The sequence below is a fragment of the Synchiropus splendidus genome, chromosome 11, assembly GCF_027744825.2.
Source record: "Synchiropus splendidus isolate RoL2022-P1 chromosome 11, RoL_Sspl_1.0, whole genome shotgun sequence".
Lineage (NCBI taxonomy): Eukaryota > Metazoa > Chordata > Actinopteri > Syngnathiformes > Callionymidae > Synchiropus > Synchiropus splendidus.
The window spans coordinates 2,157,928-2,171,732 of NC_071344.1; the positions used below are offsets into that span (position 1 = coordinate 2,157,928).

The 13,805-nt window shown below is 52.5% G+C and overlaps 2 protein-coding genes across 10 annotated transcripts; one reads left to right on the forward strand and one right to left on the reverse strand.

The window, feature by feature from the left end:
• Positions 1-281: 281 nt before the first annotated feature.
• Positions 282-7,314, forward strand: tbc1d2 (TBC1 domain family, member 2). Of its 7 annotated transcripts, none has more exons than XM_053879317.1 (17): positions 282-366; positions 446-494; positions 600-1,533; positions 1,602-1,695; positions 1,766-1,883; positions 2,024-2,210; positions 2,298-2,588; positions 2,674-2,778; positions 2,848-2,958; positions 3,038-3,204; positions 3,358-3,475; positions 3,542-3,742; positions 3,810-3,997; positions 4,072-4,192; positions 4,256-4,441; positions 4,687-4,808; positions 4,876-7,314. In XM_053879317.1, exons 3-17 carry the CDS (start codon positions 646-648, stop codon positions 5,075-5,077), a joined length of 3,099 nt encoding a protein of 1,032 aa, XP_053735292.1. In that variant the 5' UTR covers positions 282-366; positions 446-494; positions 600-645; the 3' UTR covers positions 5,078-7,314. The 7 variants fall into 7 exon arrangements, with proteins under 7 accessions (XP_053735292.1, XP_053735289.1, XP_053735293.1 ...); XM_053879318.1 differs by having other exon boundaries at positions 308-366; positions 446-532; XM_053879314.1 differs by having other exon boundaries at positions 297-366; positions 446-1,533.
• slc44a1b (solute carrier family 44 member 1b) lies at positions 5,317-12,716 on the reverse strand. 3 transcript variants are annotated; one of them, XM_053879323.1, is made up of 16 exons: positions 12,426-12,714; positions 11,465-11,554; positions 10,895-11,037; positions 10,685-10,821; positions 10,522-10,615; positions 10,291-10,460; positions 10,137-10,226; positions 9,547-9,701; positions 9,292-9,478; positions 8,975-9,143; positions 8,744-8,900; positions 8,597-8,680; positions 8,290-8,427; positions 7,993-8,229; positions 7,832-7,927; positions 5,321-6,316 (listed from the first exon to the last, which is right to left on the reverse strand). In XM_053879323.1, exons 1-16 carry the CDS (start codon positions 12,462-12,464, stop codon positions 6,293-6,295), a joined length of 2,010 nt encoding a protein of 669 aa, XP_053735298.1. In that variant the 5' UTR covers positions 12,465-12,714; the 3' UTR covers positions 5,321-6,292. The 3 variants fall into 3 exon arrangements, with proteins under 3 accessions (XP_053735296.1, XP_053735297.1, XP_053735298.1); XM_053879321.1 differs by having other exon boundaries at positions 5,317-7,927; positions 12,426-12,716; XM_053879322.1 differs by lacking the exon at positions 12,426-12,714 and adding an exon at positions 11,862-12,145 and having other exon boundaries at positions 5,318-7,927.
• Between the last annotated feature and the right edge of the window lie 1,089 nt (positions 12,717-13,805).

The following is a 13,805-nucleotide window of genomic DNA, read 5'->3' on the forward strand; positions in this document are numbered from 1 at the left end:
CTGACATGACGTAAACCACCACAGCGCGGCTGAAGGAGGTCGGGCTTTTGATGAAGTCGTCACGGTCGAGAAGCGCATGAAGTATCGCGTGATTCCCCGGAATTTAAAGCTCAGGATTACTGATCAATAAACTGACGTCACTCTCCAGTTACAAAGTCATATTTTTATTTTCTTCTCTGTTGCAAGGGGAATTTGGACTGTCCGTGTGTTCACTGGATGTGTTTAAAATGTGTTTAAACCTCGGCTCTTACTCTGAAAAAATGAACCGGGTGCAGCGTCAACTCACCGCGTCATCGTCATGTTTTGACTTGAGCCCGGACTCACCTGGATTCACGGGGCGGACGGACGGTGGACCTCGGAGACGCGGTTGGGCATGCTCGCATTCACACACTCACACACACAAACAAAACAAATAATATTGTTAAGTTTTTTATCTTTATTTCAGGAATAGGGTCCATCAAGCCTCCGAGGTGCGTTCAGACCACGCCCTCCAGGTGTGTTCCTGTTGTGAAACCAGGAATCCTGTCAACAGGTTCTGCTGGAAACTACACCAACAACAACTTTTTTCTAGGAATTTCAGCTGGAACACTTTTTTTCAGAACCATCGTGTCTGTCGGCTTCCTGTGAGTCCCCAGCCTATGTCTCATGGAAGGTACTCTCCAGAACGCTGAGGACCTCCTCTCTAGTCCCCCTCAGACTCTCCTGAATGCTGAGGACCTCCTCTCTAGTCCCCCTCAGACTCTCCTGAACGCTGAGGACCTTCTCCCATGTCCCACTCAGACTCTCCACAACCCTGAGGACCTCCTCTCTAGTCCCCCTCAGACTCTCCTGAACGCTGAGGACCTCCTCTCTAGTCCCCCTCAGACTCTCCTGAACGCTGAGGACCTTCTCCCATGTCCCACTCAGACTCTCCACAACCCTGAGGACCTCCTCCCAAGTCCCCCTCAGACTCTCCAGAACCCTGAGGACCTTCTCCCAAGTCCCTCTCAGACTCTCCAGAACCCTGAGGACCTCCTCCCAAGTCCCACTCAGACTCTCAAGAATCATAAAGACATTACTCCACGTCACCTGGAGTCTCTACCAAACAAAGAGGACCTTCACTCAAGTTTCGGAGCGAATGACTCAGGTGTCTCCAAGACCCACCAGGATATCCACCCTGGCCTCACAGAACATCCGTCACCCTCCAAAAAGCCTCACTTGAACCAAAGCCAGCTCAGCCCCGGAGATGCTGACGCTCCTACCGCTCACCAGGTCCCTCCTTCTCCAGTGGACGGCCTCCCTTCATGTGAGGCCCCCCCAGGTGGGACAAGACTCTGTGGCTTCCTGCAGAAACAGGGTGGCCCACTGAAGACGTGGAAGTGGCGCTGGTTCACGTATGAGGGCTCACAGAACCAGCTGTTCTACTACCGCACGCAGCATGACGTCACGCCATTAGGCCAAGTGCTGCTCGACAGCGCCACCTTCACCTACCCGCTGCCGGCTGAGTGTGGCACATTTCACATTCAGACACCTGAGAGGACTCTGGTACTCAAGGTAGGTGTGTGTAAGACATCTCCATGGCGACCGAACACAGAGCGTGGGCTCTCCTCCTCCACCCCCAGGCAGTGACGCAGGACCTGATGATGTTCTGGCTTCAGCAGCTTCAGCTGAGGCGCTGGCGACACAGGCAGCCCACCTCCGCCCCAGAATCTCCAGGTAAGACGTCCAGAGTGCAATGTGTGCAGTGGTATTTCAAACCCTTGCTTAATGTTCTGGTCCTGTGCAGATGAATTCTTGCCCGTCCTTAAGGTCCCACTCGGTTTGGTGGGAGAGGATACAGATGTCCCCTCAAAGCGGTCCAGTCTAACCAACCTGTCCATAAAACACCCAATCATTGAGCTCCAGTGAGTCACATGACCCTCCCGGAATGACGTGTCTTTGCTTGTGTCTGTGGGATTGTTTGTTTTCTCTTCTGTGTTTTGTTTTTCATGTTTCTTTTTGTGTTTTGTTGTGTCTGTGCCTGGGTTTGTGGACATGTGTTCAGGAACTCTGTCCACCACCTACGCCAGAGATCCTCCCAGGACTGTACCACGGTCCAGGAACATCATCCAACCGCTGGGCTCCAGTTTGCAACCTCTTCACTCCCACTGGTGGATGTGGGTCCAAGGCAGATGCAGAAAAGTCCATCAACGACCCAGCAGTACCTGGAGCAGGAGGTCAAGGCCCACAAGGTGATCAAGAGGTCGAGCTACAGGATTTGGTTGTGAAGTCAGTCGGTCCAGACAGATAGGGTGAGCTGCTCTGTGCTGGGCCTGCAGGAACTGGTCCAGATCCTCCACAAGGCTCTGGAATCTGCTCAGCTAGAAAAGAGGAGCTGTGCTGAGTTCCTGGCTGCTGAGGGCGAGCAGCAGCGTCTCGAGGTCCTCCGGCACCGCGAGAGGCTGCTGGTGGACCTGCAGCAGCGGCTGGAGGAGGCTCAGTCCAAGCTGGAGGAGACACGGGCCCAGCTGGAGGAGACCAGGTGCAGATTGAGGGACAAGGACATTCTGGTGGAGAATCTGCAGAGGGAGATCCAAATGCTGATGGAGAAGAATGATTTGAATCATGAGGTCTAATGGCATTGCTGCCTGTCGATGTCTTGGATGAAATTCCAGGTGAGACTCTGACATGCCGTCTGCCACGTTGCTACCCCAGGTGATCCTGAAGCTGTCGGAGAGAGTTCCTGACTCCCTGCCTCCCAACCCTTACGGTCCAGGTCTTCTGGACTCCAGAGTCCTGCAGCAGCTAGAGAACCTGAAGGCTAGGACACACACACGTTCACTCTCTCACCCGCTCACTCCAGGCTCTGATCTCTGGCACCTCTCACAGGATGACCTTGACGCCTACAAAACTCAGAACCAGTTTCTGAACTCTGAGATTCACCATCTGATGCAGCTATGGAGGCGGAGCTCTGAGCAGGAGAAGGTCCTGATGGTGAAGGTGTTTATCTGTTGACTTGTTGACCTGCCCACTCGTTTCTCCTGAAGGTCGTCAGGCAACTTGTGTTTTGACTCACCAGTGCTCATCTCTGGAGGCGGAGCTCTGTCAGCTCGAGGGTCGACACCTGGAGGTCCTCAGAACTCTGCAGAAGCACAGTCTGGACCAAGAGGAGCAGGCCGCAGTTCAGGACATGATCAGGATTGCTCTGAGAGAAGCCAGGGGGCGGGGCCCGACCCACTTAAACAGGTGTGGAACTGGTTCCAAAGACCTTTCTAATAATGCAGAGCACAGCTGGTTGGGGCCAGGTTGTTTCGCAGTGTGCTGCCTGGACCCATGTACAAAAATGCTTGCTGCAGTTCACAGTCCAACCATCAGGGGGCTCTGTTTTTGTGCAATTAGGGACTATGACGAGTATGGATTCAAAATCTTGCCAGACTACGAAGTAGAAGACATGAAGCTTTTGGCAAAGATCCAGGCGCTGGAGATCCGAACCCACTACATCCGGAACCAGAACCAGGTGTGTAAAGCAGGGCCGCGGTTGAAGAGGTCCCGGGTGGTTTGACGGCGTCTCTGCGTCCTGCAGGACGGCGCTGAGCGCTCCTTGCACAGTCGCTGGGCTCAGTACCTGACTGGAAGATTGGACCAGGACCTGGTTCCGTCACCAGAACTCAAGTCCCTGCTGCGGGCAGGAGTGCCGCAGGAGTACCGCCCACTGGTGTGGAGGTGGTTGATCAAGGCCAGGACCAGAAGCATCAGAGAGCAGCACTCGGACCGCTACCGGCAGGTACAGCAGGCGACCGCGTTCAGAAGGGCCGGCTCAGACCCAGTCCTGATCTCTGGTCCTTTTTCAGCTTTGTGAAAAGACAAGGACCTCCTCCCACCCAGTCCTGAGGCAGATCCAACTGGACATCCACAGAACTCTGACCAACAACCGGAACTTCTGCTCACCCTCCAGCCCTGCCCTCCAGCAGCTGCGCCGCGTCTTGTTGGCCTTTTCCTGGCAGAACCCGAGGGTCGGGTACTGTCAAGGTCTCAACAGGTCCAGTTGTTAGACATCTTTGTGTCAGGTCACTGCCGCTGTCATGTGACCTGTCTCTGCAACGTGACACGCAGGCTGGCGGCCTTGGCTCTCCTGGTCCTGCAGAGCGAGGAGGAGGCCTTCTGGTGTCTGGTGGCTGTGGTGGACTGCATCATGCCACCCGACTACTACACTCACCAGCTGGTGGCGTCACAGGTCAGGACTCCAGTGCTAGCTAGCTAATGCTTTGTGCACTCTCAAGGTCTCTTCTGGCTCCAGGTAGACCAACGCGTCCTGAAAGAGCTCTTGATGGAGAAGCTCCCTCGTCTGGGCCTGCACCTGGACCAGCACGGGATCGACGTGTCACTTGTGACCTTCAACTGGTTCCTGGTGGTCTTTGTGGAGAGTTTGCCAAGTGACATCCTGCTGCCGCTGTGGGACAGCTTCCTGTACGAGGGGAGCAAGGTGACGCACACGCATGCACACCTATCTCTATCCTTGTGAGGACCTCTCAGAGCCGTAACCCTTTCCCCAGCCTCTCCCCCTAAACCTAACCATCCAAAACTCATGGCTAACCTTAACCAGGACTCTGGACCAAACTGAGGCCCACAAGGTCCTCACAAGGATAGTGCTTTGTCGAGGATCGGTCCCCACAAGTGAGGATCAACCAGGTAGACACACATACAGTGAGCCTGTGGTTCTGTTTCCAGGTCATGTTCAGGTTCGCTCTCGCACTCTTTAAGTACAAAGAAAACGACTTCCTGAAGATCAACGACAGCGTGGAGATCTACCGCTACCTGCGCTTCTTCACCAAGACCATCTCTGACAGCCGGTACGGTGCCACCAGCATGACCCCTGACCCACAAGGACTCCCTGACGCAAGCGTGTGTTTGATACAGGAAGCTGAGCAATATCGCTTTCACGGACATGAATCCATTTCCGGGTCGACAGCTGAGGAACCGTCGATTGTTCCACCTGGAGCGCCTGAAGGGGGAGCTCCGGGAGCTGGAAGAGCAGCAGCGGGAGTTCCAGACTGAGAGTACCGAGCGGAGAGACAAGGATCTGGACAACATGGTGAGCGAGGATGACGAGGACCTCTGATCCCTCACAGGCTATTAGCTTAGCTATTGTTACATAGCAATGGTCACCCAAGCCGCAAGACCACTGAACTGTGGAGATCAAAGGACGCTGTAAGGAGCTCTGCAGATAGAGGGCGCTGTGCAAAGTGAAAAGCTTCTGTCTGCTCAGTTTAAGTAGTGAACTTCCACGACAGGTTTCGTGTCATTTTCTGTTCTACATCCCTTGAGAAGGTGACAAAGTTTTATGGTGTCGCACACATGATTCTGGAGGCGCACACGTTTCAAGTTTTCTTTATTGTTTTCCTACAAAACAGTCGACGTAAGAAATGATAAATATAAAAACAAACCTGGAACTGAAGGAAAGAAGGAAACAAGTTACAAGTTTTATCGTAAACTCGTGTGTCGACGACAGTCCAGATGCCTTCTGGCTCATGAAAAAAGGTCCGACAGTTCTGCTTCTGATTCAGAGACAAAACGAAAGGTGGTTTAGTTCTCAAGTTAACCGACTTTTTAAAACGTGGAACCGGTCCGTTAGTGTTAACTTGTGTCGCACTCATTAGACGTTAATCGCCAGGTTTTATCCTTGTGTCATGTGATCCAACGTTGCCATGGTAATACAGCCCAGGCGTGATAGTGACCAATCTGTAGCGGGACCTTTGGGAGATCCAAGTTCATACATTGGTCTCTGTGGCCACATCTGCCATGGATGCTGGGAAACGTATGGTTGCCTGGCAACAAAGCGACAAACAGTCAGAAGTCTCGAACTGGGATCCGGAGCACGTCGTCGTGGATCTGAGTCCATCAGTGTTTGGCCGCCGCTCGTCGCCGGAGAGCCGTGGAAGCGTGAAGACTCATGACGGCTGACCTCGCCACGTGTGTGTCTTTTTATTGCCAACCAATCAGCTGCCGCCTCCACAGGAAGCTCCACCTACTCAGCCTGGAGATTTTACACAGTGAAGCCAGGCGTCCGTAGCTCTGCACACTGGAAGTCGTCTCTACAACAACAGGTCACGTCCGCCACAGCAGAGGGGTGAAAACAGGGCAGGGCCAGGGTTAGTGCTTTAGAAAACGACATCACTATAAAAACATTTGCAGCGCTTCTGTATAAAGTGCTTGTTTGTTACGTTTTACAGTTCGTATTAAAAGTTTCCCTGGAGTCGAACCGTCGTAAACATGTCACACGTGAAAATGGACTTGTGGAATGTCTCTTATCCTCAAAGAGTCGCTGTGCTGTGGCTCAGACCGAGCTCGTTCCCGGAGCCTGGGAATGGAAAGGAGTCTCATCACTAGGTTACACACACACACACCAAAACTTTGTTTGAAAAAAGTGAAAGGAAAGAAACGTTTGGCTGCATAAGTGATGCAAAAAAAGAGAAAACATGCATGTTTGATGAGTCATGTTACCACATGCAGATGGTTATCTAGCTCTGTCAGCCACGGTCGCTGAAAGACAAAGTCATTAAAAAGCTGCCAGAATATGGAGGTAAACTGGAGTGAAAGACAAAAGGATGAGCCAAAGAGCCAAACTTATCATGTGTTTGCTGATGCTGTCCTTCAGTTTGAGGTCTTCATTTGCAGTCTTCCATTTAAAAAACAGATTTGCCGTTGATATATTTGTTCCTCTCAAATGAATGCTCTATTTTCTAACAATCTGTCAATATCATTTTGAAATGTATAACTGCACATTATTTTGTTGCGGTTTACACTTTGATGTGGGATGTTATTTTAAACATTCCACAACTGTGAGAAAGATACAAAGAGATTCCCTATGGATGTGAGGTGACTTTTATTGCTCGTGCTGGTGACAGTCACCACAACACGCTTAGTCAACTGGCGATGCCATTCATTTTACACAAGTAAATAGAGGCATTTGTTTGCCTGGAATCACAGTTCAAAACAAAACGATAATCTTTCTCCTGAAACCAGTCTTGTTATGGACTCACAAACAATCATTTTAATTTTGCAATTCATGTTTTTAATCGATTGACAGCATTAGTTTGTATAAAAACTTTATTAGTTTGGACATGCAAACGTCACAAGGCGCTGAAGCGCCGCGGTGATATACAAAGATGGAAAACACATGGATGAAAAAAGAGGCAACATCGACGATGAAGGTGACGATGATGATCGCTTGGCACCATCTGTTAGCATGAATTGCTTGGCACATGTGAGCATCCACTCACTAGCATACATCCTTTTAGCATGACTTTGTGAGCAAAGATCAGTTGGCATGCTTTCATTGGCACACGTCGGTTAACATCAGTTCAAGTTAGCCTGCCTTGGTTAGCACACGTCCATTAGCATGCTTTAGTTAGCACTCGTCCATCAGCATGCCTTGGTTAGCGCACATCCATTAGCAAGCCTTGGTTAGCACATGTCGATTAGCATGCCTTGGTTAGGACACCTCCATTAGCATGCCTTGGTTAGCACACATCTGTTGGCATGCATGCTAGCAATGTTCTGTGAGTGTCCTGCGGGCGGCGTCGACGGCGGCGGGTTTGGCAGCACAGGGGGTTGGTTGGCACGGTGAGTGCAGCAGGCTGACGAACAGGAAGAGGGTGGAGGTGGGCAGGTAGATGCACAGGAAGAGGACAAAGTCCTCGGTGAAGCAAAGCACGAAAGCGCTGGGTTCTGTCAGCACCCAGTCCACGAACATGCCCACCAGCAGGTAGTACACCTGGAACTCCTGAAGCTCCTCCCACTCTCCGCCTCCAGCCTCGCCTGACGGCCTGCTCTGCCCCTCCGTGCCACCACCCCCGCCTCCCCCGTCACTCACCATCGGCTTCATCTCAGCGCCCTCGGACACAGACTCTTTCACCCGACTCCTCCCTCGTTCCACTCGCCCAAATCGCCGGCTGCTCTCCACAAACTCCTGCAGAGACGAGAAGGACGCCGATGAGAGCCGTCCTTCCGGACGCAACCTTTACATGAACTCACCATGAGTGCCTTGTCCATGAAGAACTCGCGGCCAGGCGTGCCATCATTGTACTTCGTGTCGACAGCAAAGCACAGGAAGAGGACGTCCACCACAATCTCAAAGACGGACAGGAAGCAGTGGGACACCAGGAAGGAGAAGAGACACACGATGATCAGCGGCAGCAGCCACTCAGCCAGGTCACGCTGGTAATTCAGGAGCAGGACACCAGCGAAGGCGGTGGTCGTGACGATGAGGATCTGTCATACAGACACACTCCGTCAGGTCACGTGAGGCTGAACACGAACTGGCGAGCTGACCTTCCCCAGGAAGAGCACGAAGTCTCCGACAGCGTTGATGGTGGCCACCCTCAGAGCGTTCTCAACCAGCAGGACAAAGGCGTCTCGCGCAGACGTACAGAAGCTGCTGCTGTTGATGGCTGTCGCAGCATAGGCATTCTGTGGACAACAGACAGGAAGGTCCTCACACAACTTCAGTCTTCACAACTGTGGCTGAAGGTACACTGAAGCACCAGATCTTGCATCTGTGGATTGATGTAGACTAGACTGAGGAGGACTACGTGGGGACTAGGACTACGTAGGTCCTAGAACTGGGTCAGTGGGTCACCTGGTTGAGATAGTTGAGGAACCTCTCGAGGCACCAAAGGCAGCAGATGCAGCTCTTCAGCAGACAGCGAGCGCAAGAGTTCTCCTGAGAGGGAAGACATGGTCAGACCCCCAACTCCGAGCAAGATGGATGTCCCTCACCCCTTACCTTCCCCTTCAGTTGGTTGTGCATGTAGATCAGGATCAGTCGGGGGACTTTGACCAGCGTGATGATGAAGGATCCTTTAGCCACAGTTCCCAGGTGGTACCGGACCAACCGCAGCACAGAGGACAGGATGGGGGTCACTGGGAGACGGTTCTTGTCCCTGAGTCAACAGATGCTCCTCGAGTGAACACATGGTGTGTGTGTGTGTGTGTGTGTGTGCATGCGACGGTGTACCTGGTGAAGTAGTACGTCACCACAGCACCTGCGACGATCATTTGCTGGCAGGCCAGGATGAACTCGCTGATCCAAACCAGGCCGACTGCATGGTACCAGGTCAGGTACTGCAGTGAACCTGTCAGCCGGAACTCAGTCAGACCTGTCTCTTCGTTCTGGACCGGGTTCCCTGCAGGAGCAGAGTCTCATCAGAATCAGGTCAGAGCCAGATACACTTCCACCCGAGGGCCAACGGAGGTCAGCAGACTACTCACAACGCTACATGCCTGGCTCTGAGTAAGGCCCGGAGCAGGCTCTGGATCTGGAGCTGTACTCACCGCTGGTGCCCAGGAAGAGCAGCACCAGGACCCAATAGAGCCAGAAGAGTAACAGAGCCAGGAATGTGAGGAAGGGCTGCAGGGTGAGCAGCGGCAGGTGGATGAACACCTTCCCAGCCACGTGGAACAGAGCGATGGTCAGGGCAACGCGCTTCCTCATGAATGACATCAGCAGCAGCAGCACCACCTGGCACACAGCTGACTGTCAGTGACATCATTGCCGCTTCTTCTTGACTTGTGAGCAGGTTCTCTTACAGTGAAGACAGTGGCAGCAGCGGCGTACACCAGCAGTGCCTGGCCGCTGTCTCCACTAAGCTCTGCCTCCTTTGCAGTCTCCTCTCTGGTCAGTTTGGTCTCGTTGCCATAGAGGCGGTGATCGATGTAGAGCCACCACAGCACGCTGGTGCCGGCTAAAACACACACAGAACTTAACCATGAGGTACAGAATGAGTCCAGCCTGCGCCAGGCAGCGCCTGATGATGACATCACGCTTATTCAGTTTCATTCAAGGTCCTGCGGAAGGTGTTTTTCCTCTTCAGTATTATAATAAATATCACACACTAATAGAGTTTGTCGTTTCACAAATGTTTGTCGTTTCAAGTAACAAGCTAAAGAATGCCTCCCTTAAAACGCTCCTCAAAACTACAAAGAACTACAAACATGGGGCAGAACCTGTGTTGTCAATTAAAAAAAAATCAAACAGTCTCCAGTGCAGGTTTTCAGTCCAACCAAAAACCGAAAATCTCATGACATGACCATGGTCAAAGACCAGAGCGGGATGTGCACCTTTTGGAGATGCACAGTTTGGTGTCTGTCACCGTCAATGACACAGGAAGTGACCTCACCCAGGGAGCCGAGCACCACCAGCGCCGTCAGGATCCAGACCAGGACGGCCGAGATGTAGCGGATGATCATCATGAGAGTCATGGACAGGACTGCAGAGAGGTCAGAGGTCAGGGGACGGATGTCCTGACAGGGTCAGGCCAGTGCACAACTCACTCAGGGCCAGGACACACAGTCCCACGATGACCTCCTTGCTGGCTGCCACTCCAGCGATCAGGCGATGCAGAACACTGTTGTCGCTGACAAACGTCACCACGGCCTCCGCAAACTTAGCGTAACAGGAGACGTCCAGTGGCGTGCAACGGTTGAAGAGTGGCAGCGGCTTACTAAAGTCACAGGTCGAAGGTCATCGGCCAGGGTTGCTACAGGTTAGCGATTATGACTCACCTCGGAGGAACAGGAAGTTTAGGGCACTTGGCGAATCTTTCTGGAAGACCTGGGTACTTGTGACCCGCCAAGTCATAGGAGCACAACTCCGACCCTGCAGTGGGCGTCATCATCGTCATCATCTTCATCGCGGCCGTTCTGTGTGAGTGATTGTGGTCCTCACCGTTGACCATGGCGAACCTCTTCAGGTCCTGGTAGGTCTGCAACTCTTCGGGTGGACACAAGGAAACGCACAGAGCCAGAGACTTGATCTTCCTCTGGACGATGTCGATGTTGCAGGGATCCAAGAAGAAGACAAACCTGCAGAGCAAACATGGGCGGTGATGTCATCAGTCAACGGTCTTTCTCACTGTTCTGGACCAGGAGAACTCACCTCCTGTCCGTGTGGTCCAGGCCGCTGAGTCTCACGCCCTCTAGTGGCTCGTTGCGCCGACCGCACGTGTTCCCATAGCTGTCATATCCGAACAGTAGCCGCGCAGCGCCGCCGGTGACGATGGTGAAGCCGCAGATAAACCCCTGTAGATCAGTGGTCAGTCAGTTCAGCTGACTCGGGTCATCTGGAGTTGAGTTAGGATGACTCATTCGGTTTATGGATGACTTGGGTGACTGTGAACGACCGGTCAGTTGGGTCTTGGGTCAGTTTGGGTGACCCAGGTAAATATACAGGTGACACGTTCATTTAGGTAACTCGGTCCAGAGTCGACGACTCAGGTTACTGATGGGACCTCGAGTTTGTGTGGTTTACAATGGTCAGTGTAAATGACTCGGCTCATTTAGTGAACATGAAGTCAGTGCGAAAGGCTGCAGTCATTTAGTTCGGTCAGGTCACTGCAGGTGACTCGAGTCAGTGTGAAGGATTATGACTCAGGTCGTTTAGTGAATTCGGGTCAGTGACGCTCTCCGGTCATGCCTCAGTGTCGCCCGGGTTCTAGTCAGCCGTTACCATGCCGACGCAGAAGACGGTGAAGAGCAGGAACCAGGGCAGGTCCGTGCAGCTCCGGTCCTCCAGCGGTCTCCATTCTCTCTTTGTCCTCTGGAACGACACACAAACAGTTGCGTTGGGCTCAGCACCGGGCCTCCCTCCATCACACGCGCGCCCTGCTCCGGCCCTCGAGCGCGCTTCGTCCCCCATCCGCGGCAGGTCACCTTCATATTCCAAGTTTGACCCGGGATAACGGGGCTCGTCGCCGGGCGGGCCCGTCCTGTTCCCACGGGTAATGGGATTAGCGGGTCCTGACTCTAATCCCGGCTCGGCCTGCGGCTCACCGGGACCGGTTCTCTGTCCCCGCCTCGCTGACCGAAACAATGCGCGGATGGAAGCCGAACCGCGCCGGACTTACCTCCGTGCTACCACAGCATCCCATTGCAAGTCACGGTGAACGAGCCCGGAGCTCCACGGAGCTTCAGCAGGGACTGGAGCGCGACAGGCGGGGGGAGCCAGGGATCCGAGTCCGGAGCGGAGGCGGTCCCAGGGGGTCAGTGGGAGCGACACGGCCCGCACCTCATTGCCGTGGATCCTGCAGCTGCTGAAGGCGAACGCGGATAAACGGGCGCAGATTTGTCCGCCGAACTTCCTGCTGGACCGTCAGGTGCAGCGGCCATTCATCTCAGAGCGCATGCGCAGTCAGCTCCTTACAGCTGATGCCAGCGCCTCCGGTAGCTGCAATCCCGGCACTGGTGAGAGGAGGCGCTGTTGCCGCACGCGTCAGCGAAACACAGACAGACTCGGACTAAATAAATCCTCAATATTCTGGTTAGTGGTCAGAACACGCCTGTGTTCTCTCCACCTGCTTCATGATTCACGTGACCTGTGAATGAACAGTGGCCCATGGTGATGCCCTGGACCACGACGAGCCCGCAGCACAAACCAACCGTCAGGAAGCGTGAGCAGTGGAGTTACTTACCTTCCTCCTGAGTGGGACCTGCTGGGAACCTGGTGACATGGTTCTGGGGTCAGAGAGGGTCCCGGAGGTCCTGGCTGTCCTGGTGAGACCTGAGGGGTCGTGATGGCCCTCCCAAAGAGCTGGACCAGCTGATGACAGGAATCTCGTCCTGCAGGGTTATAAGAGCTGGAGGCTCGTCCAAAGATGACTGGTCCTGTGGTCGCACTCCCGGTCCTGGTCACGGTCCTGGTCCTGATGGTTTTCCTGTCACTCTTAGGAATAAAGTGATTCTGACCAGGGTCAGAACAGAGACCCTTTGTCCTGTTGTACCAGGCTGTGTGTGTGTGCGTGTGTAAGAGTTATGTATGGGTATCTGTGTGTATCTGTGTTTTGTGTGTGCGTGTGTCTATGTTTATCTGTGAGTGTGTGTGTGTGTGTGTGTGTGTCTACATGTACAGTGTTTATGTTTGACTCAGATGTCCTCATCTTATGAGGACATTGTGTCCGGTCCACATAGAGTTTCGAGGGTGAAAACATCAAAATTACTGGGTCATTATAACTGGATTCAGTTTGGTTCAGAGTCTTGGTTAAGCTTAACCATGTGTTTTGGATGGTTAAGTTTAGGGTGAGAGCATTATGTCAATGGGAGGTCCTCATAAGGATAGAGATACATGCATGAGTTTGTGTGTTAGTTTGTCTGCATCTGCTGTGTTTATGTTTGACTCAGTTTGTATGTGTTGTGTGTGCATGTGGTCCTTCAATAGCTGTACTTGTGGGGACCAATTCTTGGAAACTCACTTATATGTGGGGGGCCTTTTTTTTTTGCCCAATTTGAGGATGAAGACTTCCAAATAACTGGGTCAATATAATTGGGTTTCAGTTTGGTTCAGTGTTTTGGATGGTTAGGTTTAGGGGGAGAGGCTCCAGAAAGGGTTATGGCCATGAGAGGTTCTCGCAAAAATAGTTAAACAATTGCGTGTGTGTCTGTGTGATAATGATCTTTGGTTCAATTTTGATGAAACATGACATCAGCTCAGCAGGATGGCGACTGGTTGGCTGACACAGAAACAGGAAGTGTGTTCTTGACTTCTCAATCTGCGGAGTTGGCAGTTTAAAGACATGACTCATTAGCACACTTCTCTCAACAACATGTCTCTTGAAACATCTGGTTAGGATCACTGGTGTGTACTTTATACATGATTATATGTACCTGATATAGGTGTTGCCTATCCTTACATACTAATCTACCGACCAGTACTTCCTATGATTATCACATATTGATATTGGAACAGTTGTTCCAGTGAATGTGACGCGTTCTTTTATTGTGCTTCGCGACTCCTTTTATTTTGAAAGCACAAAGCGGAAGTGGCGGGTCACCTTAATGCCGCACACATCAGCGAG